Source organism: Brassica napus, chromosome C9, assembly GCF_020379485.1.
Source record: "Brassica napus cultivar Da-Ae chromosome C9, Da-Ae, whole genome shotgun sequence".
NCBI lineage: Eukaryota > Viridiplantae > Streptophyta > Magnoliopsida > Brassicales > Brassicaceae > Brassica > Brassica napus.
Window position 1 is genome coordinate 55,408,027 of NC_063452.1, and position 27,891 is coordinate 55,435,917.

The 27,891-nt window shown below is 38.4% G+C and overlaps 5 protein-coding genes, 1 non-coding gene and 1 pseudogene across 6 annotated transcripts; 2 read left to right on the forward strand and 5 right to left on the reverse strand.

Moving 5' to 3' along the window:
• Window positions 1–6,064: 6,064 nt before the first annotated feature.
• LOC106371910 (NADH dehydrogenase [ubiquinone] 1 alpha subcomplex subunit 8-B) lies at window positions 6,065–7,201 on the reverse strand. The gene is made up of 3 exons (XM_013812019.3): window positions 7,005–7,201; window positions 6,658–6,896; window positions 6,065–6,409 (listed from the first exon to the last, which is right to left on the reverse strand). Exons 2-3 carry the CDS (start codon window positions 6,843–6,845, stop codon window positions 6,277–6,279), a joined length of 321 nt encoding a protein of 106 aa, XP_013667473.1. The 5' UTR covers window positions 6,846–6,896; window positions 7,005–7,201; the 3' UTR covers window positions 6,065–6,276.
• A 318-nt stretch (window positions 7,202–7,519) lies between these two features.
• On the forward strand, window positions 7,520–7,825 carry LOC106371911 (50S ribosomal protein L33-like). Its single transcript, XM_013812020.2, has one exon. It carries the CDS (start codon window positions 7,526–7,528, stop codon window positions 7,700–7,702), a length of 177 nt encoding a protein of 58 aa, XP_013667474.1. The 5' UTR covers window positions 7,520–7,525; the 3' UTR covers window positions 7,703–7,825.
• A 553-nt stretch (window positions 7,826–8,378) lies between these two features.
• TRNAP-UGG lies at window positions 8,379–8,450 on the reverse strand. The gene has a single exon. It is a non-coding gene; the product is annotated as a tRNA-Pro (tRNA).
• Window positions 8,451–8,590: 140 nt separating this feature from the next.
• On the reverse strand, window positions 8,591–11,687 carry LOC106387811. Its single transcript, XM_013827736.3, has 2 exons — window positions 11,506–11,687; window positions 8,591–11,291 (listed from the first exon to the last, which is right to left on the reverse strand). Exon 2 carries the CDS (start codon window positions 11,282–11,284, stop codon window positions 8,750–8,752), a length of 2,535 nt encoding a protein of 844 aa, XP_013683190.2. The 5' UTR covers window positions 11,285–11,291; window positions 11,506–11,687; the 3' UTR covers window positions 8,591–8,749.
• A 2,150-nt stretch (window positions 11,688–13,837) lies between these two features.
• LOC106371914 lies at window positions 13,838–16,130 on the reverse strand. Its single transcript, XM_013812022.3, has 2 exons — window positions 16,017–16,130; window positions 13,838–15,772 (listed from the first exon to the last, which is right to left on the reverse strand). Exon 2 carries the CDS (start codon window positions 15,729–15,731, stop codon window positions 13,974–13,976), a length of 1,758 nt encoding a protein of 585 aa, XP_013667476.1. The 5' UTR covers window positions 15,732–15,772; window positions 16,017–16,130; the 3' UTR covers window positions 13,838–13,973.
• A 978-nt stretch (window positions 16,131–17,108) lies between these two features.
• Window positions 17,109–21,082, reverse strand: LOC106370496 (annotated as a pseudogene).
• A 142-nt stretch (window positions 21,083–21,224) lies between these two features.
• Window positions 21,225–26,910, forward strand: LOC106371915 (serine/threonine-protein kinase RUNKEL). The gene is made up of 10 exons (XM_013812023.3): window positions 21,225–21,472; window positions 21,565–21,654; window positions 21,827–21,879; window positions 21,967–22,042; window positions 22,116–22,177; window positions 22,270–22,348; window positions 22,432–22,494; window positions 22,619–24,250; window positions 24,427–25,296; window positions 25,644–26,910. The coding sequence occupies exons 1-10, from the start codon at window positions 21,425–21,427 to the stop codon at window positions 26,775–26,777; spliced, it is 4,107 nt and encodes a 1,368-aa protein (XP_013667477.1). The 5' UTR covers window positions 21,225–21,424; the 3' UTR covers window positions 26,778–26,910.
• Window positions 26,911–27,891: the final 981 nt, after the last annotated feature.

The window sequence follows — 27,891 nt, forward strand, 5'->3', positions numbered from 1 at the left end:
AGACGTGTGAGAACAGACTTGTTGTTTGTTTCTTTATTTCTATCGACAATTTTTTTCTTTTTACAGAGACAACCTTGGTTATCGTATAGCTCGTAAAGCGCATGCTCAACTCAATCAGCCAGTAAATGAAGTAGCAGCTTGGTATAGAGCAGCTGTTCAATGTGATCCATGGTGCTACGATAGCTTTACTTCCTACCCTCTATTCAGCTAGAGAAAGTGAGTTAAACTTCCTTTTGTTTTTACCTCATTACTTTTTTTTTTGCATAGTCCTTAAAACAATTTCTCTTTTTATCTTCAGTTAAATTTTTTTTTTCCTTTTGTTCTTTCTATTGAGAATTTGATTATTGAAATCTGAATTGAAAGAATATCTAGAAGTTGCCTAAATCCATAATGATCTTATGGATTCTTGGGCAATGTTAATATACCAATATACAACTCACACAACATTAAAGTTTGACCGGTATCATAACCATAACCACAATAAAAATTAAATATTCAAATCTGTATAAGTATTTACATGTATGTAGTATGTACACGGTAGATCAAACTCTAAAATGACACCTAATATACAATAATCTAATAAAACAATTGAGCCGTAAAAACCATTATCAAGATAATTTCACTTCCTACCCTTTCATTTTTTCAGAGGTTGAGTTTCTCGTTTCCCTCGTTAAGCATGCAGCCAGTGGGTTTGGTGTTCCTTTATATGTTGATCTTATTGACAGTTCAAACACCATTTTTCCTATGGATGGTAAGCTCACAGAGCTATATTCTACAACAAATGTAGAAGTTATATTTGATATCGAGAATATTAAGGCAAAGAATATTTTGAAAATACGAAAATGCCATCGTCTGATCCAATATTTCCTATGTAAAAGAAAGTTGAAGATGAATGCAAAGAATATTTTGTTATGTAACGATATCACCGGGTATTATCACTCAAGTAAATATGAAAAAAACGCTTTTACAAAAAACTAAATAAATTTATTTGTTTGTTTTGTAATTTTTAAGGCATATATAAAGTAAATTATCTAAATCTAATTCTATATGAAATGAGATTGAACTTGTTGAACTAAATAACAGAGATAATCATGCTTACTTAATCACATATTCTTTTCTCATTTTTTGCCCAACTTATGCACATATCCTTTGTCACAAATTTAAGATTGTAATAAATTTGTACCACAAAGTTACACTCACAATTATATCACATTATATACCACAAATGCCATAATTATTTTATCATTTAATAGGTTTTCTCAATGGTATATCAATTATAAACTTGTTTGACACAAATATGTTGGATAATGGTTACATATGATACAATTATTTGGTCAACTATTCTACAATACATCATTCACATATAAGGAGTGGTTAGAGCTTGGAGAAAGGACATCTAGAGTGTAGATCATCAAGCATGAACATGAGAAGATGAAAGACTCCATCAAAAAATTTCAGCTTGTAATCGATATCTAAAATATAATCATCTATTTCTATTTTTCTCTAGTGACTTGTGGTTTTAATATGTTGATCGTATCAATCACTTACATATATCACACAAAGTCTAGTTAGCAAAGTAATGAAATGATCTGATCATGTGTACTTAGTAGATTATAGGTTAGTCTGATGTCACTGTTGTTCTTTAATTGTATTAACGAATGCTAGATTTCAAGAAATTGAGATGTCAACTGTAATTATTTCATGAAAAGGATTAGTTGTAGAATTTTTGTTATAAGTTTCAAGATTTTTTTTTTATAAATAAAATATCTTATATGCACAACATTCATTCATGTTAACTAATAAGCAAATGTTCAAATCTTTATATATTAAAACATAAGTCACAACTTTGATTCATGTGTGATATTTTTAAAAATGGACATATTCATAAAAAGTCATGTTACATTTAATCTCTAATCTTATCATTTAAATTTTGGGCCTACCAGAAATTTTTATTGGACTATCAATAATTAGATTTAAACAATAGATAATCAATTGGATTTATAGATAATATAAATTAAATAGATATAATTTAATTTTGTATATATAAAGTTACGATTTTAATAATGAGATAATAATCCGAAATATATATATAGAAGAAGATACAAATACATGTGAAAGTTTGAAACAATCAGTTCAATGAAAAAAATATACCGTAAACTTATTATATTTTAAAAATTGATAGACACATATATATATTATAATTTACACCAATTTAGAATTGAAAACAAAATATTTATATAAAAATAAATGAAAAAAATTCTGCGGTTGCGCGGTCTAGTACGATGGTTTTATTTCAGTCGCTGCATTCACATACTCTTTCTTAAATTAGTATGGTTAATTGGGCTTAAGATCGTACATCTTTAAGCCCACATAGGATATCGACCCATACAAAGCCTGATCGGCTTCCGGCAAGTGTTCTTTTGAAAACTCTCGTATGGTCGTCAATTTCTTCATCTCTCCCTCCAAAATATTACTCGTATTGCAGCTGTTTAGAGTTAGGGTCTCCCTCTCTCTCTCTCTCTCTCTCGAGAGAGAGATGTGTGATCTCAGAACTGTTTTACAATTACGGTTCTTTTTGGCATAACATATTGGCTGTTGCTGGTTTTGTTTCGAGCGGTTTGGTTCACTCAAGGATGTTGACATAAATCAGAATTAAGCTGCCAGACTTGAGAAGTAAGCTACCAGACTTAAGAATTAAGCTAGAGACTTATAAGGTTTTATAAGGCTTTATAAGGTTTTATAAATTCGAGTATTTTATTGAACAAAAGAAGAAGAGAGAAGAAGACCGTTGAAGATATTTTAAAACAATGAATATTTTATTATATTGTGTACTGAGGCAACTTGCCTTTAAATACTTGTACCCAGATCCACAATTAAATTAAGAAAATTACTTTCCTCACTATCTCTCTCTCTTTCTCTCTCAAATTCAAACATTACTCTCTCTCTTGTTCATCATGTTCTTCATTTTCTTTCATGGTATCAGAGCTTTAAGCTCCTTCCTATACCTCTTACTCGCTTCCGCAAACACTCTTACTTTACTTCTCTCTTTCTTTCCAGCCATCTAATTTCTCTGTTCTTGCAAGAATCTGTCTTTGTCCATTGGATAATAGATCTACTTTTGCTTATGCTCATTTCTCTGGTTCTGGTTCCACGGTTACTTAACTCAAACCAAACTCAAAAAAGAAGTGATGGAGCAATACAAGCCTGTTGTGATTCCGGTTACTCTAAAAGGAGGTAACTACGTTACATGGTCTAGATTGGCCAAAACTGCTCTTGGAGGACGGGGTCTATGGGAGCACATCACCACGAGTGAGGCACCAAGAAAGATCACCCAAGGAGCTGACGGCAAGGAGATTGTAGTGGTGGATGAAGGCAAATGGGGCCAGGAAGATCTCATGGTGATGTCTTCCTTGCAAGGCTCGCTTGATACTCCAATAATGGAGGCTTACTCTCATTGTGAGACCTTAAAGCAATTGTGGGAAACTCTTCACAAGATTTATGGCAACACTTCAAACTTGACCAGGATCTTTGAGGTGAAGAGAGCCATAAATAACTTGCAACAAGAGGAAATGGACTTCACCAAGCATCTTGGGAAGTATAGCCAGATGTGGTCTGAGCTTGACATGCTCCGGCCAAGCACAAACGACCCTAACATCATTGAAGAAAGGCGTGAGCAAGACAAAGTATTTGGACTGCTTCTCACACTCAACCCGAGCTTCAATGATGTCCTTAAGCACATATTGAGAGCTAAAGAGCTCCCAAGCTATGATGATGTGTGTGCTCAACTCCAAAAGGAACTCGGCTCAGATGGTTTGCTTGGTGGGAAAGGAGAGCTATCTATGGCCAACAAGGTGGAGAAGGTGGAGAATGCTGCAGCCAACAAAACCCACTTCAAGCCAAGAGGTGGTGGAGGAGATAAACAAGTAACTTGTGAACATTGTAAGAAGATTGGTCACTCCAAAAGCAACTGCTGGATTCTCCATCCTCACCTCAGGCCAGCTTCATCCAACAAATACAATCAAGGCCGAGCTCATGAAGCTAAAGCTCAAGAAGGTTCTCAGCCAAACTATCTTACTATGCGCATGGGAGAAGATGGGAGAGCCATGACAGCAACTACTCGTGTGGTTGGATCAGGGTCTCAAGCCACTTCTCAGTCATCCAATGAGGATACTTTCATCCGCAAGTTTGACCTTGAGGCTCTTATAAAGGCCCTCAATGCCTCCAACTCTGGTAACCTTAGTAGTTATGCTTTAAACTCTATTATTAATGCATCTGAAACCACTAGACCCTTGATAATTGACTCAGGAGCTTCACATCATATGATTAGGGATGTAAATCTCATTAGCAATGTCAAACCGGCTCTAGGGAGTGTTCTAATTGCAAATGGAGATAGTATACCTATTACTGGAGTAGGAAACCTGAAATTGTTTGATAAAGACTCTGAAGCACTTTATATGCCTAGTTTCACATCAAATTTGTTATCTGTGAAAAGAACTACTAATGATCTTAATTGTAATGTGATTTTTAGTCCTAATGAGGTGTGCTTTCAGGATATTGAGACTAGTAAGATGCTGGGAAAAGGTGTAAGCAATGGAGAGCTCTATGTGCTTAAAGACACCAAGCTTAGATCGGATTTACCTTATGCTTTTAAATCTACTTCTGTTTTAGCAAGTGATGAGTTATGACATGCTAGATTAGGTCACCCTCATTCTAGAGCACTAGGATTGTTGTTACCTAATCTATCGTTTAATAATGAAAGTTGTGAGGCTTGTATTCTTGGTAAATATTGCAAATATGTTTTCCTAAATCTATTACTATCTATGAGAATTGCTTTGATTTAATTCACTCTGATGTTTGGACTGCTCCTTGTGCTTCTAGAGAAAACCATAAATATTTTGTCACATTCATAGATGAAAAATCAAAGTATACATGGCTCACATTGATTTCAAGTAAAGATAGGGTCTTAGAAGCCTTTATAAACTTTCAGAACTATGCACTAACCATTTCAACTCTAAGATTTAAAAATTTAGGTCTAACAATGGTGGAGAGTACACAAGCCATGCCTTTAAAAATCATCTAGCCAAGCAAGGAATAATCCATCAAACAAGTTGTCCATACACACCACAACAAAATGGTGTGGCTGAAAGAAAGAATCGACATCTCATGGAGGTTTGTTTAAATACTTGTACCCAAATCCACAGTTAAGTTAAAAAAATTATTTTCCTCATTATCTCTTTCTTTCTCTGTCAAATTCAAACATTACTCTCTTTCTTATTCATCATCTTCTTCATTTTCTTTCAAAGGACATGTACCTGCCTTGGAATTATTATTATACTAGTTATGCGTGAAACTTTGTATCTTATACTCAGATTAGCTCCGACTGACGGATATTGAGAATTGAATTGCTCAGGTTCATAGCTTTGTCTTATGTAGAACACAGCCAGATAGAGATAGTTTTTTTTAATTGGGAACTTCTGGTGTTGCGCAAGTCAATGTGATTTGAGGACACCCACCTTTTAACTGCGATTTTGATGATGATTTTGTTGTTTAGAGAGCCGAGAGGGTTTGGATTTGTTAAGTACCGTTATGCTGAAGATGCAGCTAAGGCAATGAAGCTTAAGAAGCGTCACTGGCCACAAAAACCATCTAAGAACACTAGTAGCATGTTAACATTCAAAATATCATTTGCTGAGGAAAAAAGTTAATTGTCTCACTGTATAAGAGTGTTTATTTCCTTTTTGACTCGGGCACAGGTCTCGAAGTCTGCCAAGGTCACGTTCTCGGTCCATCAGGTAAATAGACAGCTAGCATTGTTATTGTCTCTGGTTCAAGATTTCTATCTAGTAAAGTGTGGTTTGGTGTGGTGTTTACTTGCAGTAGCTGATCTTCCGATTCAAGTGGAGTGGAAAGAGCCTCAAGTTTTGCTATGGATGTGTGTATCTCTGTGCTTATTTTGTCTTAATTATATAAGAGTATAAGACTAAGAGAAGTGCTTCCACAAAGAGATCCCAATCAAATTGTTCGATTACACTGAATGATGAAACTTATAAAGACTAGTGTCAACTGTCTGAGTATGGTAACAGATTAAGCTCATAAAACATATTGTTCATCCGGAATATCCATCCTGTGATACTAAAGAACCATCGAACAATGAAAACTGAGTCATTTGGTTGTCTTTGATAACAGAAGTGTTTTGAGAGTAAAATTGCTGATGAAAACAACAAAGAGAAGAGAGTAAAGCTTGTTGCTTTATTAAGAGATCACAGATTTAATCATTCATTTCAGGGGGCACACTTTCTCGAAGGCTTCTTGCTCTTTCCTGCAGAGATCAAACTCGTTGGTGTAGTAATACATACACCCAACATAGTCATCCATCTCCCTTTGGCACTTCTGGTGAAGATCCTTCAGCCTGCAGCAACCGAAAAAAAAAACTAATTCTTTACCCAGGAATGCCACATAACGTCGCAATGTGGAATCAACATCATTAATCTACGTTCTAGCTGACGCAGATTGATGTAACGAAACACAGCATGATTGATATAATAATAGGCATTGTATCATTGTTATAAGAGTAAACAAACTTCTAAGCATCAAAACTAACTGTAGTTAATCATATCATGTCATCGCTCAACTAAAAGAGGTTTTAAAGAAACGTACAAGCCAATGACACAGCGAGTGACGTCACGGCCCTTGTCGAGACATTTCTCGGGGTTGGGATCGTTCTTTTTGCACTTGAGGAAGGCAACGTTCTCAGGCATACATCTTAAACCTATATGCTTCGCCGACGCAGTCAACACCGCGGATGTAGGGATCGGGTTCCCAGTTGCGTCCACCGCACTCGACATAGCTCAGATATTTCCAAATCCGTAAAAGGGAGATAACAAAATCAATCCAATCTAATCGCAATACCCAATAGAGAGAACAGTAAGCAAAATCAAAAATTAAAGAATCTACAATATAACATGATAACGAAACGAATGAGCAGACGGAGATCATCGTCATACCTTCTCAAACGGATCGGTTTGGGTCTTTCTTCTCCACTGAGTTACAAACGCGAGAGAGAGAGAGAGAGAGAGAGAACAGAACCAGGTGAGAGAGTAGCTGAGAAAACAATGGGCCACATTGGGCTTTTAGATCGATGTAACATTTTTTAAATGGGCCGAATAAAAAAATAGCCGAGTCTGAGTGTGTGTCGTCTCTCTCTCTTTATAAAGCTTTTATCAGCTCCCGATTCGTCTCAGCCGTCGTATCACCGCCGTCTCGTCGCCGTCTGCCATTTGTAAGTTTCTGCTGTAATTGCTTTTCTGTTGAATTTTTAGTCTGTGGATTTCACTCAATGTTTCATTTTGCGATTAGCACATCTCATCGATACATTGAATGAGCTAGAGTTTATCAAAATGTATTATATAAATTAGGAAAGGTTCGTGATTACACTGGTTTTGAGGTCGCGTGAGGATGCAAATATTGAATTGAGATTTGTGATTTTTCTTTGGTTTGGTGTATTTGATTGAAGTGAGAGAAGAAAATGGGGGACAAGAGGAAGAAGACGTTCATGTTCATCCGTCTGGTCTCAGCGGCTGGAACAGGATTCTTCTATGTGAAGAGGAAGAGCAGCAAGGGCCTTCTTGAGAAGCTTGAGTTCCGCAAGTACGACCCTCGCGTCAACCGCCATGTCCTCTTCACCGAGCAGAAGATGAAGTGACCCCATTTTTTATTTATTTCTTTTCTAGTGGTGGTTCCATTGCTTTCGAATAACACCATAAAAACAAGATGTTACTAATGAATCAAAGAACTTCCCAAGTTAAGTTGGGGTTTAGACGTCAAATCGTGGTTTTCATTTTGTTAAACCAAATCATTTTTAATCATTACATTAAGTACTTAGGGTGTATAAAAAGCTCAACACTTTTATATTTGATCCAAGTTCTGCAATGCAGCAGAATGCATCAACATCTTGATGTTAAAGAATCGTTTCAGTGTCTTCTCCGGCAAAGCCAATTCAAACGTAGAAAAATCTTCTTCAGTGTTGTTAAGTTCTCCATAAAGTATAAAACCAGTTACCGTTGCTTAATCAACAGATTTAAAACAGAGTCTCTTCCTCTTTTAGTTCGTTCTGTTTCCCTTCAAAGCTTGTACATGAAAGGGTAAAACTTGTATATATGGATTCTTTATACGTGTTTTGTATTGAAGAGACCCTTTTTTTTTTTTGTTCAACGTATTGAAGAGACCCAAGTTTTGTGAAATTACAATTTAAATGTATGAAGATGATACATCAAGTGAATGATATCATACTGTTTTCAATGGAGTCTCTAGGCTTACAATTTTTTTGCAGTTTAATGTTCTGATCAAAATGTCAAGGGCGTATCAAAATGTGTAAAAAAGGGGCGTTCCGAGAATCGAACTCGGGACCTCTCGCACCCAAAGCGAGAATCATACCACTAGACCAAACGCCCTTGTTGTATGATTATAGCATTGTCACATAGTTATATGTTACTAACCTACTAACCTACTAACCTTGACAGATTGAAAAACAAATCAAGACAACGTCAAGGTGATGAGATGTTGTGAAAATAAAGACAGCAAGAAGAACAAATAAGCTAAAAGATATTTCACCAGATCGACTAAAGCTAGAGTCAAAAGACAGATCCGATGCAAGTTAACGTCTGAATCTAAAACATTAAAAGCTAAGACACTCTTGCACAAAACGCAAAGTCCATTACCACTACTACTAATACCAACCGACTAACATAGTCTAAGATCTGAGCAAGTTACGAGACAAAGCAGTACAATCCAGCTCCACATACCCTCTTACCGCTCCACCTCTTTCACCAGTCAGCCTGAACGCAGGTACATAGTGCGAAAACCTCAACAGCTCACACCTCGGGATCGTCTTCCTCACATCCACGCCTCCTTCCACTTTCTCCTTGAACACCGAAGTAAACCCCTCCACCCGCTCCAACATCATAACCTCAATGTGGCTCTCATCGTCGTCAAGAACTTCAACAACCTCGTAAGCACACTTCTTCAAGCTCGTCACTTTGATTGCATCGCTCCAGTTCTTGTACATCGCCCAAATATCACCAGTCTTGGGGAGGATAGTGTACTTGTTTTTGTTACTACTCTCTTGTTGTGCCTTTATCTGATGCGAAAAGCCATTCACCTTAGTGAGCGTCTCTCTCTGCTGACCTTCCTTCAAGGTGAATCTCCCACAAGTAACTGGCATTCTCTTGTCCCTCCACTGTGTAACATTTTCAGGAAGTGAGTCCAGCTCCAGCTTGTTGATCTGAAGCTTAAACACTGGCCTCCACTCCACCTTCTGAATCTTTGCGTAGTACTTGGGCAAGCCTTCCTCTTTGCAGTTCAACGACCAGATCTGACCAGCTGTGAACTTCCCCTCTGATCTCTCCGCGGTGAAGTCATGGAACTCGAAGTTAGGAATGACGACACAGTCTGGCTCTGATGAAGGCGGAGGAGAGCGATGATGGCGAACTTGGTTTGATCTCACCACAGGAACAGCTTCTTCTCCACCTTCTTCTATCATTTGTGGTAACGCAGCTGTATCAAGCTCATAAGAGCCAACGGGAACACCGCTCCTTTCTTTCCCCGTCAGTTTAGTCGAAGGGATGCTGTGAGAGAATCTAAGCAATTCATGAGGAGGAATCTGAAACGCAGCCGCAGAAACTCGATGAAAGACACTTGCAAAGCCTTTTACTTTACGCAGAAACGCAACCGTTATAGGCAACCCTTCAGCATATTGTGACAAGATCTCAACGAACTCGTACTTATACTCATGACCCAGGCCACCAGAGGAGGGCCAGTTGATGTCCCAGTTCTTGAACAGAGCCCACGTTTCTCCCATCATTGGATACACACAGACAATGTCTTTGCTGCCTCTTACTGTGGGACTGATCAGGTGAGAGAAGGATGGAGTTTCGCTTGCGTTGTCATCTCCGACGAGCTGGTACTTACCAACGGATACAGGTAACTTTCCGCGAGCCCACCCTTTTGCTCTCTCGTCATCTGGTTTGTGCTCTAGCCACGTTATCTTGAGCGTGAAGTTAGGTTTCCTTATGACTTTCCTGATGTTGGCATAGTAACGAGGCATTTTATCCTTGTCATCATACATCGCCCATATTTGACCAGCTTTGAAACAGCTCTCTTCTCTTAACTTGTCGAAGTTTGTGAAGTCAGGATCAGCACACTGGAGAATCTCCATGTCTGATGCCATCCCTGAAGAGGCACGAGATCCCCTTGAGCTTCCCACTTGGTCATCTTTAGCCTTCTCCTTCCTGTTTCTCCCATTGGGCAAGGTCTCTTCATATAAAACCTTCTGCTTGCTACGGACAGACCTCCCAGAACGCTGTCCACCAGTTGCTGCAACTTCTTCACACTCAAAGCTACCCTCGCTGTCATCAGATTCAACTATCTTCTTCCTCTTTCCGTTTCCATTGATGTGCTCAGCAGAACTTCCAGAGCTTTTTGCTTTAGAAGCCTCTTTCCTTGGGGCGACTCTGACAGAGCTCTCCGGCTGCTGCTTATGCGCTGCTGCCTCTTGAGCTGGAGCCTTGCTCTGTTGGTAGAAGGAGAAAGTCGGCTGAGCCGGTGGAGCCTGAAAAGCGGTTTGAAAAGCAACGGACAGCTTGCCACAGCTCGGACAAATCACTTGCTTGTGTAGAAACTCCTTCACACACTCATGCTTTATGTGACAAAAGGCGCAACAGGCCCAAAAGGTCCGGCTTTCACTAAAACCAGTCGGTTGAGGAGCCTGAGCTTGAGGTTTCGCCTGGTTCGTGAAGCTGCTCCTCGCCGCATTAAAGACAGGAGCAGTGTAAAAAGGCCTAGGCGGAGGAGCGTGTTGTTGATAAGAAGGTACTCCTGGTGCATGCCTCTTAAAAGGTTTGCGTTTCATGTCATGAACCCTCCTCTTGTCTTTATCCAAGAGAACCCTCTGAGCTTCCCCAATCATCTTGAAAGCAGCTTCGGCGCCCGGGAGCTTGTTCTTGTCAGGATGGAGATGAAGCGCGAACTTCCTGTACTGTTTCTTGATGGCGTTGTCGTCTGCGTTGTACTCAACTTGGAGAATCTTGTACCAGTCAGTCTCGTCACCGGACTTCTCCTGCGCCGCGCAGTGAACGTCGCAGACCATTATCATGTGAGCGATGTTCTCAAGCGTCTCGTCCATCTTCTGAGCCTTGACAGCGACTCTACGAGCAGTGGGGAAGTCTGATTTACTCATCCAGTCTTCTGCTAGCCCTTTGGCTCTAAGAGCCTCGTCTTTGTTGCTCATACTGACCCTACAACAGACACAATTCGAGTTCAGAGAGTAGATCAAAAGCCGGAAACACCAAAGATAACAGCTTTCAACAAAATCCAACTCAGACATTCAGACATGCGAACCAAACGACGCAAAAAAAGAGGGGTTTTTTTAAAAAACACACATCGACGGAAGAAACGATTTCGAAACAAGACACGAGCTACTGAGTGAGAATAGAGTGTCGGAAAACTCACCGGAGGAAAGAGAGACGAACGGTCTAGAGAGAGAGAAAGGGAAAGGGAGCAGTCAAATGGTTACGTCAATGGGAAACAGACTCGTTTGACTGAAACCTGTCGTCCTCTTCGATTGTGGGGGAAACACCTCTCCCACGGTTTATATGCCTTCTCTGTAATTTTCAACAACTTTGAGGTCAATTGAATTTTGTACTCTTGTTTATTTGCATATAAGTCCTTTAAGTTTAGCTAAATTAGTACTAGTTTGTGCAGAATTGGGTAATTTTGTCACTTTTCCTCCTTTTTTGAGAGACTTTTATATTCTCACTCAAACCTTTTGTTGGATATAAAAGTTGGATGTAAAAGTCTTAGTCTCAACATGAAAATATTAGGTTTAGGTTTAGGGTTTTGAACAATATAGACTAATTTTCATAAATAAAATAAAATAAATAAATAAAACAAGAAAATTAATAGTACAATCTTTTTTTTTTGTTGACAGCAATAGTACAATCTAAAATATGATTTTTGAATATTTTTTATAAACTAAAATCACATCAAAGACGAAAAATTTTATCTTTCAAGTTAATAATTTATTAAATTAAGACATATTATATAAATATTATATAAAAATTAATTAAATATTTTTTTATATTGGTATACAAATTTAAATTTTCAAAGCGTAAAATATAATTTAAATTAGAATTAAAAATATGGTCAAGTTAAAAGTGTAATTAACATAATTAAGTGAAAATAAACTTTAGATTAATAAGTCAACATTGACCATTCTATATTTCTATGTGGTTTCAATTTGGTTGTTCTCCTTCCTAAAAACACTAACAAATGAACTAGAAATGGATCACCACATAATCTGGTCTACACACTTGAAAACTCGATTAATGAGACTTAAGTGTTGAATTTGTTTGATGAAAAGTATAATATATGTTTAAATGTACTAACTTAATTTTCTAAGAATTCTAATGAAAACATGTGGTATAGTTTAAAGGTTCTAATGTTTCTCAAATAACTAAATGATTTATATATTAGATTTGAAAATTTGTATATTTTCATTGAATTTATAAAATACTATGTGAATTTCTAAATCATTTAAAATATATATGCCAATAACACCTCCTAAAGTAATTTAAAAGAATTTCAAATAGAATTTTTAACCTTAGACCAATGCATTAGAATTGACTATTCTACGTGGTTCTTCTCCTTCAAAAACAAAAACAAAAAACAGTAACACATGTTGACATGAACTAGAGATGGATCACCAAATAAATTGATCCAAACAATTGGAAACTCGATTAATGAGACTTTAGTGTTGAATTTGACATCAAATTAGATCTAAGAACTAAGGTAGCTAGGTCTTGTTAGATTATATTTTTCAAACTGCAGCTTTAGAGCATCCGCATGCAAATAGAAGACCAAGTCTCATGAAGATATCATGTGGGTCATATACATACTGGAGTCATAACATTGAGGTTAGAGGTGTCAAAATTTAGGCTGGCCCGTCCCAAACCCGCTAATCCCATAAATTTTTGAATCCGGTTCGGTTTGGCCCGAAAATATTTTTGACCTAGAATTTAATGCTCGGCTCGGTCCTAATAGAGGTTTTTGGGATTTTTGATTTTTTGACTTTTCAAAAAATAATTTGCTCTTGTCACTTCTATCGTTTTAATATATGTGAATTTTCATAAAAAAATCAGTTTCAATTTTTTTGTTTAAAATATAAAGTGAGTTTAAACTTTTCTTCTTTGTAAAAAATGTTTTACTTTTTCGTATGTTTTAAAAACATATTATAAACAAACCAAATTTAATAAATTCAAATAATCAAAAGATAAATAAAAAATAAATATATTAGAGAACAAAATTTATGATAAACATGATCAGACATTCCATACTTTGTATTTTGAAGAAAAAACCATGTTGTACATAAAATGAGAAAGTACATTTGCAAAATTTAAAATGTGTCACTTGTAATGATCAAATAACAAGGTGCATTAACAACTTTCATATTTGCTTTATAGAGTTTGGATCAAAAATATTAAAATAATATAATAATATTAATAATGGTTTTTATTGCAAAAATGATAATATTTATAATAAAAAAAAAGTTTCGGGTTTTTGGACCGGTCCTAGCCAAAACAGTTTTAGGCCCAAAATATTCAATCCAAAATCCAAATGGGCTTGGCACGAAAGATCCAATTTTTTGGATTATTAAACAAAGCCTCAGCCCGGTAATTTTTAGGGCTAGGCGGGCCGCGGTCCTTATTGGCATGTCTAATTGAGGTTAGGATTTGGAGTATTGTAGTTATGACATTGTAGAAATAGTTAAACTACTTTTGAGATATAGATAAAACTGTAGCCACAGCCAGCAAATACTTGATGTTTCATATGATAAATAAGAATTACATCATAGAGAAAGTCTTAAGATTCTAAACCCCAAAAAATATAGAAGGAATCATCATTCTCCTCACTTCCTTTGTTCAATGGAGTAGAATATTTATAGGCACCGCATTAAACTCCATACAAAAAAGGTCATTTAACTCCCCATGTATCTCTTTGGTTACACGCAAAGCATGAACCTTGTTCGAGAATCTGATCCTTTCTGACTTTGGGATTGTAAATATAGGTTCTGACCCTTCCACCTCGTTATCCACATACTCCGTTGCTCCCTTAAAATACCTATTATAATTCTCATCATCATCAAGAAATGATTCTTGCACCAGCATTTGCACCTTATAGTCTTCCAAGGAGTCATCAAGAACTTCCACAATGTCGTAAAGACCAAACTCCAAATCCTCAACATCAATATGAACGCTCCAGTATCTGTATATCGCCCAAACTTCGCCAATCTTAGGGAGAATGGTGTATTCATTTCCATCCAAGGAGACTTGAGGGATGACCTGATGTGAAACTTGACTAGGGGTAATGATTTCGAGAGCCTTTCTTGCGTAGAAAGTTCCACAACCAACAGGCATTCCTCTGTCTCTCCATTCGACAACATCCTTAGGGAAAGGAGTAGTTGCCTTTAGCCTACCAATGTGTAGTTTAAACACTGGCTCCTGCTTAAACGCCTGAGTGAAAGTTATCTTCTGTATCTTACCGTAGTACAGAGGCAAATCATCATAGCCACTGCAGAATGACCAGATCTGACCGGTCTGAAAGACTTTCCCCTTGCTAGCAAAGTAGATGTCTTGGCGTTTAGGCTTACTGTTACTCTCTGAAGGCACCATAACCTCTTGGATTGTTTTTGGTAACGCAGCTTGGTCGAGCTCGTAAGCATCTTTAGGCACACCTTTTGCTTCAGTTCCTGTAAGTCTGAAGGAAGGAACCATGTGGGAGAACCGATACAAAGTGTTGATACGGAAGATGTCTGCAGGACCAGTTCCCAGTCGAAAGAAGACACTTGCAAAGCCTTTAGCTTTGTGTAAGTATGAGACAAATACACCAGTTTCATCAGTGTAGTCTGACAAGATTTCAACAAACTCATACTCATACTTGCGGTGAGAGTCTGGCTCTGAAGACCAGTTGATGTCCCAGTTCTTGAATAAGGCCCAAGTCTCGCCTTTTCTTGGGGAGATAGTGAAGTGACGACCAGTGTTGCTTCCTTCACTGCATTGGATAAGATGAGAGAATATGGAACAATCTTTTGTGTTCTCGTTTTTTCCGAGTCTGAACTTGCCAGTGGAAACAGGCAAGTCTTCTTCACACCATTGGATCTGTTTCTCATCATCTGGATCTGGCTCTAAGTATGTGATCCTAAGCCCAAAGGAAGGAGCTGAAACTTTTCTGATCTGAGCATAAAGTCTAGGCATCCCATCTAGTGTATCAAAAAGAGCCCAAGTCTGGCCAACCGCAAAGTTTGCATCTGCCCTCAGCTTCTCAAAGTCGTTAAACATTGGATCAGCACATTCATAATTCTCCTTTTGTACCGACTCTTCTCCCCTTTCTGCATCTATATTAGCATCAGAACGTCTTCTATTGTTATGCTCAACACTGCGACTTGCATCATACTCATTCCTCTTTCTCTTATCACCAACACTTGCAGCACAGCTCAAACTTTCATTTCCACAGCACTGTGTGCCTGAGTTATTACTTGGGACATTTTCCTGTTGTTGCAAGGAGAAAGCTTGAGCCTTCTCCTGCTGATTCTCGCGTGTTGATGAAACCAAATCACTCCTGACGTGATGGTTCGGGGCAGATTTGTTCCATCTAAGTAGCTCGTTCACAGTGCTATCCATCACCAAAACACTCAAGAAGACAAGTTCCTTCTCAAGAGTTCCTGCACAAGCTAAGGATCGGCTTAAACAAAGACCCGCAGAAACAAACAACAAAACAGACAATAGATTTGTGAGTCTTTGACAACAGATGTGCTTGTAGAAAAAGTAACAAGAACCCTAAATCAAAAACATCTAACATAGGCGGAAGGTGCGAGAACTCCAAACTCAGATACAACTTTAAATACAAAATCAACTAACAACAATTTCTTTTTACTGAAGAAAACAGAGAATATATGTCGAACGAACCGGCTCCTATCGATTTAGCCGGCAACAGCAAGTGACGGCGTCGGAGACTTTTGCCGCCGGGAAAGAAGTGAAATTGAGCGAATTATATTAAAAACGTATTTTATTTGTTTAGTATTTATGATGCCGTTTATTAAGAAATGTAACTCTGCTCACCACTTTTCGCGGTAAAAGATCATTACCAATATATTTGGCGGGAAATAGTCTAAAGATTACAATGTTACAAAACATCCAAACAGCAAAGGGTTTTGTAACCGTAAACTATAGATCTGACAACGAAATATTAAGCAACAAATGCATGTGTTTGAAATGCCTTGAATCTAGTAAGACCCGATAGCATTAGTCAGCGAGGATCTCGATCAGTCACCGAGCTTCTCCAACAAAAAAATCTAATGGATATCTAATGATTTTTAAAAAGGAAAAAAAAATACAAAATTAAGAAAAAAGGTAGCAATTAGTTCTCAAATGAAATTTGTTTAATAAAGTTCATAAAAACTCATTTCTCCATTTGCCAGCATTCAATCAAGGGGGTGTATTCAACTGAGAGTTTCAGATGATTTATATTAAAATGACAAATTCAGTGTTATTAAAATGAAGATTTTAAAAAATATTTTCAAATCCAGTGTTATTGAACTTGTCATTTTAACAAACACTCTAAAATCCACTGTTTTTGAACAAAATTTAAGTCGGAGATTTTAGATTGCTTTAAATGTTTTTAGGGTGTTTGAAAGAGATTTCTTAGTTATAAAAATAAAAATCCAAATTCCATGGTTTTAGATGAAATTCTAGAGTTATTTAACAAAAATCACACCAAATTCTAATATTCTCTTAAAATCATCTAAAAACTCACTAAAATTAAATCACTTCAAATTTCATATTCAATACACTTTAGTCTAATTATTAAATTTTAATTAAAATTTTATTATTAACTAACAATATATTAAAATAATGACATTTGAATCTCTGATGATAAAAACCTCATTTTGAAAACCTAACCAACAGTGTTTTTATCTTCTCGCATCCGTTATAACAACAAGAGATAGTGAACTAAAACACATTTAGCAAGAGGGAAACGATACTCAGAATAACTTACAGATTCTTGCTCTTAAGATTACAGATAAGATAAGATAAAGAACATGCTTACATATCATACTATCAACCAAAAAAGGAACCAAACCCTGCTCCAAGATATAACAAAAAGGAATCATTTGGCTTGCTCAACCGTCTGGATAGCTGATGCATAAAGGTAGCGCTCTAGCATCAACATGTAAAAGGTCTTTTAACTCTCCATGTATCTCTCTGGTTACACGCGAAGCAGCAACTTTATTTGTGAATCTGAGCCTTTTCGACTTTGAGATCGTAAATATTGGTTCCGACTCATCATCATCCTCCCCGTGATACTTTCTCCTCTTGACTGCCCTTAGGAACCTATATTTATCTCTCTTTTTTCAAATAAGCTATATTTTCACCATTAACGGATTGGAGCTCGAGCAGTAAGACCTTATAGTCCAAGGTGTCATCAAGAATTTCAACAACATCATACTCTTTAAAACCAAACTCCAGATCCTCAATATCAAGGTCATAGCACCAATGTCTGTAAATCACCCAAACTTCACCAATCTTGGGGAGAATGGTGTATTCAGTTCCATCCATGGAGATTTGTGGCATTACCTGTTGTGAAATCTGACTTGCGCTGATTATTTCGAGAGCTTTTCTTGCGTAGAAAGTTCCACAACCAACAAGCATTCTCTTGAGTTCCCATTCGGTGACGTCCACGGGTAAAGGAGTAGCCTTTAGCCTACCAATGTGTAGTTTAAACATTGGCTTTTGATTCAATGCGTGAGTAAAAGTGATCTTCTCAATCTTACCATAGTACAAAGGCAACTGATCATAGACACTGCGAAATGACCAAACTTGACCAGTCTGAAAAACCTTCCCCTTTCTAGCAAAGTAGCTTACTATTACTCTCTGAAGGCACCATAATCTCTTGGATTGTTTTTGGTAACGCAGCTTGGTCGAGCTCGTAAGCATCTTTTGGCACACCTCTTGCTTCAGTTCCTGTAAGTCTGATGGAAGGAACACTGTGGGAGAATTGATACAAACTGTGAGGTAAAATGCGAGCATGACCAGTTCCCATTCGAAAGAAGACACTTGCAAAGCCTTTTGCTTTATGCAAGAATGCAACATATACACCAGCTTTGTCAGCGTAATCAGACAAAATCTCAACAAACTCATACTCGTAACTGCGGTGAGAAGCTGGTTCTGAAGACCAGTTGATATCCCAGTTCTTGAATAGAGCCCAAGTCTCTCCTTTTCTCAGGGAACCAGTGAGATGGCCCGTGTTGCTTCCTTCCATGCAGCGTATAGCATGTGAGAATATCGAAAGGTCTTTTGTGTTCTGATGTTTCCCAAGCTTGAACTGACCAGCATAAACAGGCAAGTCTTCTTCAAGCCATTGGATCTGTTTCTCATCATCTGGATCTGCCTCTAAGTACGTGATCCTAACCCCAAAGGAAGGAGCTGAAACTTTTCGGATCCGGGCATACAATCTAGGCATCCCATCCACTTTATCATCAAGAGCCCAAGTATGCCCAACCGAAAAGTTTACTTGTTTCCCCAGTTTCTCAAAGTCATTAAACTTCAGACCATCAAAGTCTTCACCATGCTCATTCCTCTTTCTCTTCTCACCAACACTAACAACACAGCTCAAAACAGGCGATGTCTCAATAGCAGGTTCATATACTTCTTGTCAGGTTCCATGTACCTCTTTTGTTACTCTCGAAGTAGTAACCTGATGCGAGAATCTGAGCATTTCACATTTTGGGATTGTGAATCTCACGTCGGCACCATCAATCCAATGCTCTGTAGCAGCCACATACACCGAACCAAAACTTGCAGATTTAAAGCCACCACCAGGAGCCAACAGCAGAACCTTGTAGTCCAGTTTATCATCAAGAACTTCCACAAGATCATAAGTTTGGGACTTCAGATCAACGGCTTCAAGGTCATTACTCCAGTTTCTGTATATTGCCCAAACATCACCAGTCTTGGGCAAGATGCTTCATTCCCATCTCCTGAGGAGACTTGGCTTATCTGGCGTGAAAACACATCAAGATCAGTGAATATCTCTAGAAATTTTCTTGCCATGAAATTCCCACAGCCGATGGGCATTTCCTTGTCACTCCACGGGATGACGCCTTTGTTAGATGTAGCTTTTAGCCGACTTATGTGCAATTTAACTACCGGATCCTGCTCAAACGCCTGAACAAACGTGACCTTCTGAATCTTGCCATATTGCCGGGGCAGGTCATCATCTCCACTGCAAAATGACCAGATTTGGCCTGTTTGAAAAGTGATTCCTTTACTAGCAAAGTAAACACATTGCGAGTGTGTACTATCCTCCTCCTCCTCATGGTTTGACACTGTAGGACTAGACTCGTCCAGTAGATGTAAAGGGACGTCAATCTCTTTGATGTTTTCTGGTAATGCTGCGGGATCCAGCTCATAAGCACCTCGACGAGACGCACCTTCTGCTTCTATTCCAGTCGTCTTAAATGATGGAACACGATGGGAGAATTGCATTGTACAGCTACGCTTAATGTATGACATATCAACTTCTTTGTTAAAGCGACAAAACACACCTGAAAAACCTTTTGCTTTATGCAAGAATCCAATAGGTACTCTAGGATGAGCATCATCTTCTGACAAGATTTCGACGAAGGCATACTTATATTTATAGTGTGAATCAGGATGTGCTGACCATTCATGGTTCTGGTACGAGGAGAGAGACGTGATGTGAGCCTTGAAGATAGCCCACGTCTCTCCTTCTTTTGGGTATACACTGAATGTTCCTGCGCTACTCCCTTCACTGCACTGAACCAGATGAGAGAACCTTCCACGATCTTATATATCTTCGGTTTTCCCGAGTTTGAACCTACCAACAGAAACATGCAACCCTTTTTCATACCCCTGTATCTCCTCCTCGGGGTCTGGATCAGGCTCAGGCCATGTGACACTAAGACAGAAACCGGGAACTGAAACTATTGTGATCTGAGCATACAATCTAGGCATCCCATCCACCTTATCATCATAAAGAGCCCATGTCTGTCCAACTGCAAACTTGCTTTCTTCCCTCAGCTTATCAAAGTCATTAAAAGTTGAATCGTGCTTTGATCTTTCTGGTTCTTCTCTAGCTTCTTTCTTTCCCAAAGACCCTTTAAGATTTATGTCCATTGAAAGCCTGTCGCTTGCTAAACACAGACCCTTGAAGCTCCTCTCCTCCACCAAAACCAAAAATCTTTTATAGCCTTAGTGTCACCAACTATAATAACTTCTTTAGTCTCGCTGCTGTCTCCAATTCCTCTTTCTCCACTCGCAAATCCTTCCCTCTTTCTCTTCTCCCCAGTGTTTGTGGCAGAAGAAAATGTCTGATTGTGATGAGCAAGCTCTGGAGCACCATCAAGGTTAGTCTTTTCCATCGCAGATTTAGCCTTGAGTGGCTCATCCATTATGATCTCAGCTTGATCAGGTTTCAAGCCTTCTCATGAACAACAACGAAACAAATAGAATAATCAGGAACAAAGCAAAGGTCAAAGATGTTGCACAAGATGAACTGCTATAAGCAATTGATTCCTCAGACATATATTCAAAATTCAAAGAGCCAAAAGAATCAGAAGTAAACAACAGAAAAAAAATTCAAAATCGGAAGAAACTTCAAAAATCCTTTTGATAAATTTCTAAAACCCTAGGGATGGACTACAATACAGAGAGCAAAACCCAATTCTAAGAGAATCAGATATACAATCCAGAAAACTTATATTAGACGAACGATTCGATCAGGGTTACGCAACAACGGAGTCCAAATCGAAAGTATCGACGGTAAGTTTCTCCGTGTAAGGAAGAAGAAGAAGACGAAAAGCGATTAAGGAGCTTACTATGTCTGAGAGTCCGACGTCGGAGAGAACTGTGGCTGGAGGTTCCGTCGTCGTTGCCACTCTTTTACAGTTTTCGCCGCTCTATTTTACAGCTCTTTCACTTTTCACAGCGGTAAAAGCTCTATTCCCAACTCATTTTGGCGGGAAAATATCTTTGGATAAATGGGCTAACGATCACTAGAGGCCCAACAAGCCCAGCTAATTATTTTGAATTTTGACATGCATAGCCTCCTCCTTTAGAAAAACAAGGAGATGATCCGGTTACCGGTAAGTAAGCTTCCTTACATTTTTTCAAAATATAATCCTAAATTATTTGTCCACTTCTTACTAGGGTTTGAATTTTGAAAAACTTCCATTTTTCTCTCTCTCTACCAATTTCCCCCTCTGTTTCTCTCTCTCTCTCTCTCTTCTCAGATTGATTCAACAACGGCCATTAATCCTCCTTTGAGCTGAGAAGATTCCGAATCAGCTCAGACGATGAACCAGTACCACATATACGAAGCTATTGGCCATGGCAAATGCTCGGTAATTCCTAATCTGCTTTACCATTCTCCGATACTCTTCGTTTCTGGAGTGTTTTGTTTTTGGTTACTAAATCGGTTTGTATCTCTTTGCAGACTGTGTACAAAGGAAGGAAGAAGAAGACGATCGAGTATTTTGCCTGCAAGAGTGTCGAAAAGTCGCGCAAGAGCAAGGTTCTTCAAGAGGTACTCTCACCAGATCTGTCTCCACTTAGTCGAATTAGTGATTTGAATGCTTGATTTTAATTATATGGATTCGGATTCACTCTAGATTCGTCAATTAGGGATCTTAAGTTGCTATTTATGGATGGTGTTTGTGAGTCCAAATGCTGAATTGATTATTCAATTCCTTTTTCAGGTCAGGATCCTTCACTCGCTAAATCATCCCAACGTACTCAAGTTCTATGCTTGGTAACAACTTACTAGCTAATATCGAAACAATTATCAAGCGCTCTGTGTTGTATTAGTTTCTAATTTATCGTCTTCTTGGGGTCTCAGGTACGAAACTTCTGCTCACATGTGGTTAGTTTTGGAATATTGCGTTGGGGGTGATCTCAGGACGTTACTGCAGCAGGTATTATTGCTTGTAGTTCAACTCCTTTATTGATGGTAGATCACAGTTTTTCTCAAGATCACTTGTTCTGCAGGACACTAAGCTGCCTGAAGATTCGGTCTATGGTCTTGCATATGATCTTGTCATAGCCCTGCTGTAAGCCCTTTTTTATTACCAGTTTGACACTACATCTAGGATCATGTATAAAATGTTTTCTCTTATGGACATTTTTTTCCGGTAATTTCCAGGTTTTTGCATTCGAAAGGAATTACATATTGTGATCTGAAGCCGTCAAACATCTTACTTGATGAAAATGGACATATTAAGGTAAGCTTCTTGCTGTCTTTTTTTTTTAATGCAGGTGTGGAGATTATTTGGTTTAAATGATCTCATTTTGCTCTGTTTTGCAGCTGTGCGATTTTGGGTTGGCAAGGAAACTAGACGATATTTCTAATTCTAAATCTCCTTCCACGGTAAACAGTTTTGCCTGTCCCTTTTTCTATATATGCGGTTTACGGTACTAGTGAATATATGATATCAAATTACATTGGAAGCTTCATTCCGTGAATACTGATCCCCTGTGATAACTTGCATCAGGGAAAACGTGGAACTCCGTACTATATGGCTCCAGAACTATATGAAGATGGAGGGGTCCATTCTTTTGCTTCTGATCTATGGGCACTTGGCTGTGTGTTATATGAATGTTACACAGGGAGACCTCCTTTTGTGGCAAGAGAGTTCACCCAGCTTGTGAAATCTATTCATTCAGATCCAACTCCTCCACTGCCTGGAAATCCGAGCCGTTCATTCGTCAATCTTATTGAGTCTCTTCTTATCAAAGACCCAGCTCAAAGAATACAATGGGCTGATCTCTGTGGTCATGCATTTTGGAAGAGTAAGATAAATTTAGTACAGTTGCCTCCTCAGCCTACTTTTGATAAGATGATTGGCATTCACCCAAAGCCATGTCTTTCCGAGCATAACGGTGACAGACCAAACAAGACCCCTCCGAAGTCTCGGGAGAAAGATCCAAAAGGAGGTTCAAGACACAATGAGAGCAATACTCAAGGTTCAAGGGCTCATGAGACGCCACAAAAGGGTACCCCTGCTGGTTCTAAAGTTCAAACGAAGCTTCCTAGTAAACCAACTGAGGAAAAGCATGTAGGTCGTCCGGGTGCTAACAGGCAGGTGAACATTCTAAGATTGTCAAGGATCGCAAAGGCAAATCTCCAAAAGGAAAATGAGAAGGAAAACTACAGGAGACCCTTACCTAATAGCAACGAGAACTGTGCTGAAGTTAAGATCGAGAACACTGATATGGAACTTGATTTTGATGAAGACAATGATGAAGAGGGACCAGATGAATCAGAAGGAAATGAGAACACCCCTTGTGCAAAGGATGAAAGAGTTCTGAATCAAAATGAGAGTCACCAAAGACAAGGAGTTAGGAGCAATAATGTCCCTGATGAGAGCTCGTCTCCAAATGAAACACCAACCTCGGCTGAAGCCAAAGATTGCCAAGAAGAGCAGTCAGAACCCATTGAAGTGTCAGCTGCGCTACCTTGTGCTAGTCCTCTAGTTAAAACTCACAGAGGAAGAGAAGTTTCTGGGTTGACTGTTAATCACGACTCGTCTAAAACACCTAATAGCATTAGTGACGTCCTTTGGCATTTATCTGATCTTTCTGTTAGACCTGTGATGCCCAGCAAAAAATCTGACAAAGAAGCTGTGCCTTCTCTCCCATTCGAAGCACCACAGCCTTCTGATTTTGGTAAGATGGGAAAGCAAGAACTAGAACCGCTTAACAATAGGATCATAACGGTTCTAAGTGGGGGTAGTGCTGGCATCTCAGAGAAACAGAATTTGATCAGATACCTCGAGACACTGAGTGGCAATGCTGATGCAGCCAACATCTTGACCAACGGGCCAATAATGCTTGTGCTTGTTAAAGTTCTGCGATTATCCAAGACCCCGGCGTTTCGTGTACAAATTGCTTCACTAATTGGTTTGTTAATTCGCCATTCTACTTCTATTGAGGATGACCTGGCAAACTCTGGTATTTTAGACTCTCTTACCAATGGCCTCAGAGACAAGCATGAAAAAGTGAGAAGGTTCTCTATGGCAGCTCTAGGTGAATTGCTATTCTACATCTCGACTCAAAATGAGCATACGGATTTTAAACCAACAGAATCTCCATCTAAAGAAATCCGGTCTGCATCAGGTTGGCAGGTTAGTTTTCCAGGACTTTTACTTTGAAACTTGTAGATTCTTTGCCTTATTATTTAGCTTTTTATGTTTATGGTGTAATTCTTATGGACCAAAGTACATTCCTTAATCTGAATAAGTGAACTCTATCTTTTCATTGATTCCTATTTAAGCAGATTCTTTTTCTTCTTTTTGGCTAGGTTTCAAATGCATTGATCTCTCTAGTAACATCTACCTTACGCAAAGGAGAGGATGACCTGACTCAGCTCTACGCGTTAAGGACAATAGAAAACATCTGCAGTCAAGGAGCTTATTGGGCCACCCGTTTCTCTAGCCAAGATTTGATAAGCAACCTCTGCTACATTTACAGGGCAGTAGGGAAACAGGAGAGCATGAGGCAGACTGCTGGATCATGTTTGGTCCGTCTTGCTCGTTTTAACCCTCCTTGCATTCAGACGGTTGTAGAAAAGCTTTCACTGAAGGAAATAGCTTCAGCTTTTGTGAAAGGCAGCGCACGAGAGCAGCAAATCTGCTTAAATCTTCTGAATATGGCTATGATTGGAAGTCACACATTCCCAAGCTTTGGAAGGCATCTTGTGACATTGGCAGAGGAGAAAAATCTCTTCCCCAGTTTGCTTTCCGTCATAGAGCAAGGAACTGAAGTTCTGAGGGGTAAAGCTGTTCTCTCCGTTGCACTTCTCTGCAAAAACAGTAGGCGATGGCTAACAAATTTCTTCTGCAATACAAGATTTCTTCCTGTGGTGGACAGATTAGCCAAAGAAAAAGACAGTTATGTGCAACAATGTCTTGAGGCATTCGTGAATGTGATTGCCTCCATAATACCGGGTTTGCTGGATACGATAACCAATGATATCCAGCAACTAATGACAGGAAGACGCCATGGACCTGGCTCTACCCTAAACAACCGAGCTGCTCAAAAGACTAATGCACAATTGTTCCCTGTGGTTCTTCATCTTCTTGGAAGTTCTTCGTTTAAGAACAAATTGGTAACCCAACAAATTCTACGCCAGTTGGCAAATCTTACAAAACTTGTGGAAGCTTCATTTCAGGTCAGTAGTTACAATCAAATGAAATGCCTGTGTTTTCTCATTTTGCACTTGTGGGGTTTTGATTAGTTGCTCGTCAACGTTTAAACTCTTTGCTTTATCATAGCTACTGTGCTATAATATGGTTAGTATTTCGTATAGGACAGGATTGAAAATTTCATACAACTATAATCGGAACTATCACATAACTAGCTTCTTTCCTGTGTTAACTTTTGATGTATGTTTAGGAGCTAAGATGTTTTAAGAATATTCTCCGGTTGCTCTCTTGTCTTTATCATAGTCTATATGACACAGTGAACCTTGATATGATATATTTATGCAAATTTTGACGACTTGTTGCCAATTTGTAGGGACGAGATGACTTCCGTATAACTCTTCTTCAAGTTCTAGAATGCATAGCAGAAGATGCTCCTCTGGTTAAACAGAACGCTGAGATTATCATCCGTGAGATTCTCCCATCTCTGGCTGCAATTTACAATGGGAACAAAGACGGGGACGCTCGGTTTCTCTGTTTGAAGGTCTGGTTCGATTCAATGACAATCCTCTTAACCGAGTGCACGGACATCGAGCAACAAACATCCGAGGATTTGAAATCAGTATCCAACTCTCATTTCCTCCCACTATACCCTGCACTGATCCAAGACGAAGATCCAATCCCAGCATACGCACAAAAGCTCCTCGTCATGCTCGTTGAGTTTGATTACATCAAAATCTCCAACATACTGCATCAGAATACAGTTTCACAATGCTTCGAGTTTCTTCTCGGAGACTTATCAAGCGCAAATGTGAACAACGTCAAGCTCTGTCTTGCCTTGGCTTCAGCTCCAGAGATGGAAACTAAGCTACTTTCTCAGCTCAAAGTGGTGAGAAGAATCGGGAATCTGCTAGAGTTCGTGAACGCCAAAGACATGGAAGATTTCCTTGAGCCTACTTTGAGTCTCTGCAGAGCTTTTCTGCTAAGGTCACTTGGGAACAAGAAAGGTCTCAGCTCCAACTACTCGAAAGAGCCAACGCTTTTATCAGAGTCATCTTTCACATTCGAGGTCGATCCGCAGGAGTGTATAAGAGACATTGCAGATTTTGGTAGCAACATTGGCTTGTTCTTGCACCTCGCGGGTCTAGATGACACGAGCATCGCAGCAGCAGATATTGCTTCTGAATGCGTCGTGTTGCTACTTAAAGCTGCTTCGAGAGAAGCCACGACAGGGTTTTTAACTAACCTTCCTAAGATCACACCGATTCTGGACTCATGGGGCAGGGGGAAGAGCACGGAGATGCAACTGTTGGTTCTGAAGAGAATCTTGCATTGTTTGGGTTATGCGTGCAAGCAGTATCTATCGCAGGCGATGATTTTGTCGATATCAGGACACGATGTCAATAAGATCAACGCCATAGTCTCTGAGATCAAGAACTCAGACGTCGCTGGTCTTAGTAGCGTCGCTTCTCTCGTTGTTGTGGAGCTGCAGAGGTTGCCTCATCGTTGAGTTTGTTATTTGTTTAGTGAAAATATTTCTGCAATTTCGTCCTATCCTGGTTTTCTGAATATGTACGAGATAAACAAACTCAAAAGCATGTGACATTGAAGCTTATCTTTCAATGTATATCGTAGTTCTCTCAGTTACAGTTTTATTAAATATCGGACTCTTTTTCATATATGTTGCTAAAAGTATGGTTATGAGTGAATTTTACTGTTTCATATGATTAATTAATTCAAAATGAACACTGAAAAATGGGTTGTGTAGTACCCCTCTCAAAAAAACTTTAGAATGTTTAAAAAAAAAAAACTTTAGAATGTTTTACCTCGAATGAAATTAAGGAAAGTTTTACTTATGAATGACTTCCAAACGGGCATGGTTCAGTTTTGTTTAGATACAAAAGATTTGTTTTTAGCTCATGTTTCAGAAAGGATCCACCGAAATAAAACAATATAATATGTCGATAACTTTAGTAAACCAAAGTTCTCATTTAATAGTATTTTGTTTCAATTTTTGTATACCAAACAAAAAAAATAAAATTAGAGATTTAGTTACGATTAGACATTTTTTTGGCTTTATCCATGAGTTCTTTTGTTATACTTTTTGAATTGTAAATAGTCATCCAATTCAAATATTATGTTTTGAAATTTCAGAATCCAAATTGACAATTAATTAGTCTTTGGATATAAATTAAGAAAATCTATAGTTTTCTTGAATTTTTCATTGAAATATAAAGGACAAAATCCTATAAAAGGAATTAAAGTAACAAATCACATTTTAGCACTAAACTATACCCGTTACAATACAATAATTGTACATAAATTGACATTTTGTCGAACAAAGAATCTTTGTGCTTATTTTCGTTTTGGCTAATTTGTTTAAAAGGTTTATTGTTTCTTTGTTTATGAAGTGAAAGAGGAGATAATGATAAGACTACATAAAATATTTAATCGAACAAAGTCGAAACAATGTGTAGGCCTTCTCATTAGCATCCATCTTCTTATCATTGTTAGACTTATGAAGTATGTTTATTCACGACATGTGTAATCTTCCCATCATCACATCTTTCATTTCATAAACAAAGAAACAATAAATATTTTAAACAAATTAGGCAAAAACAATG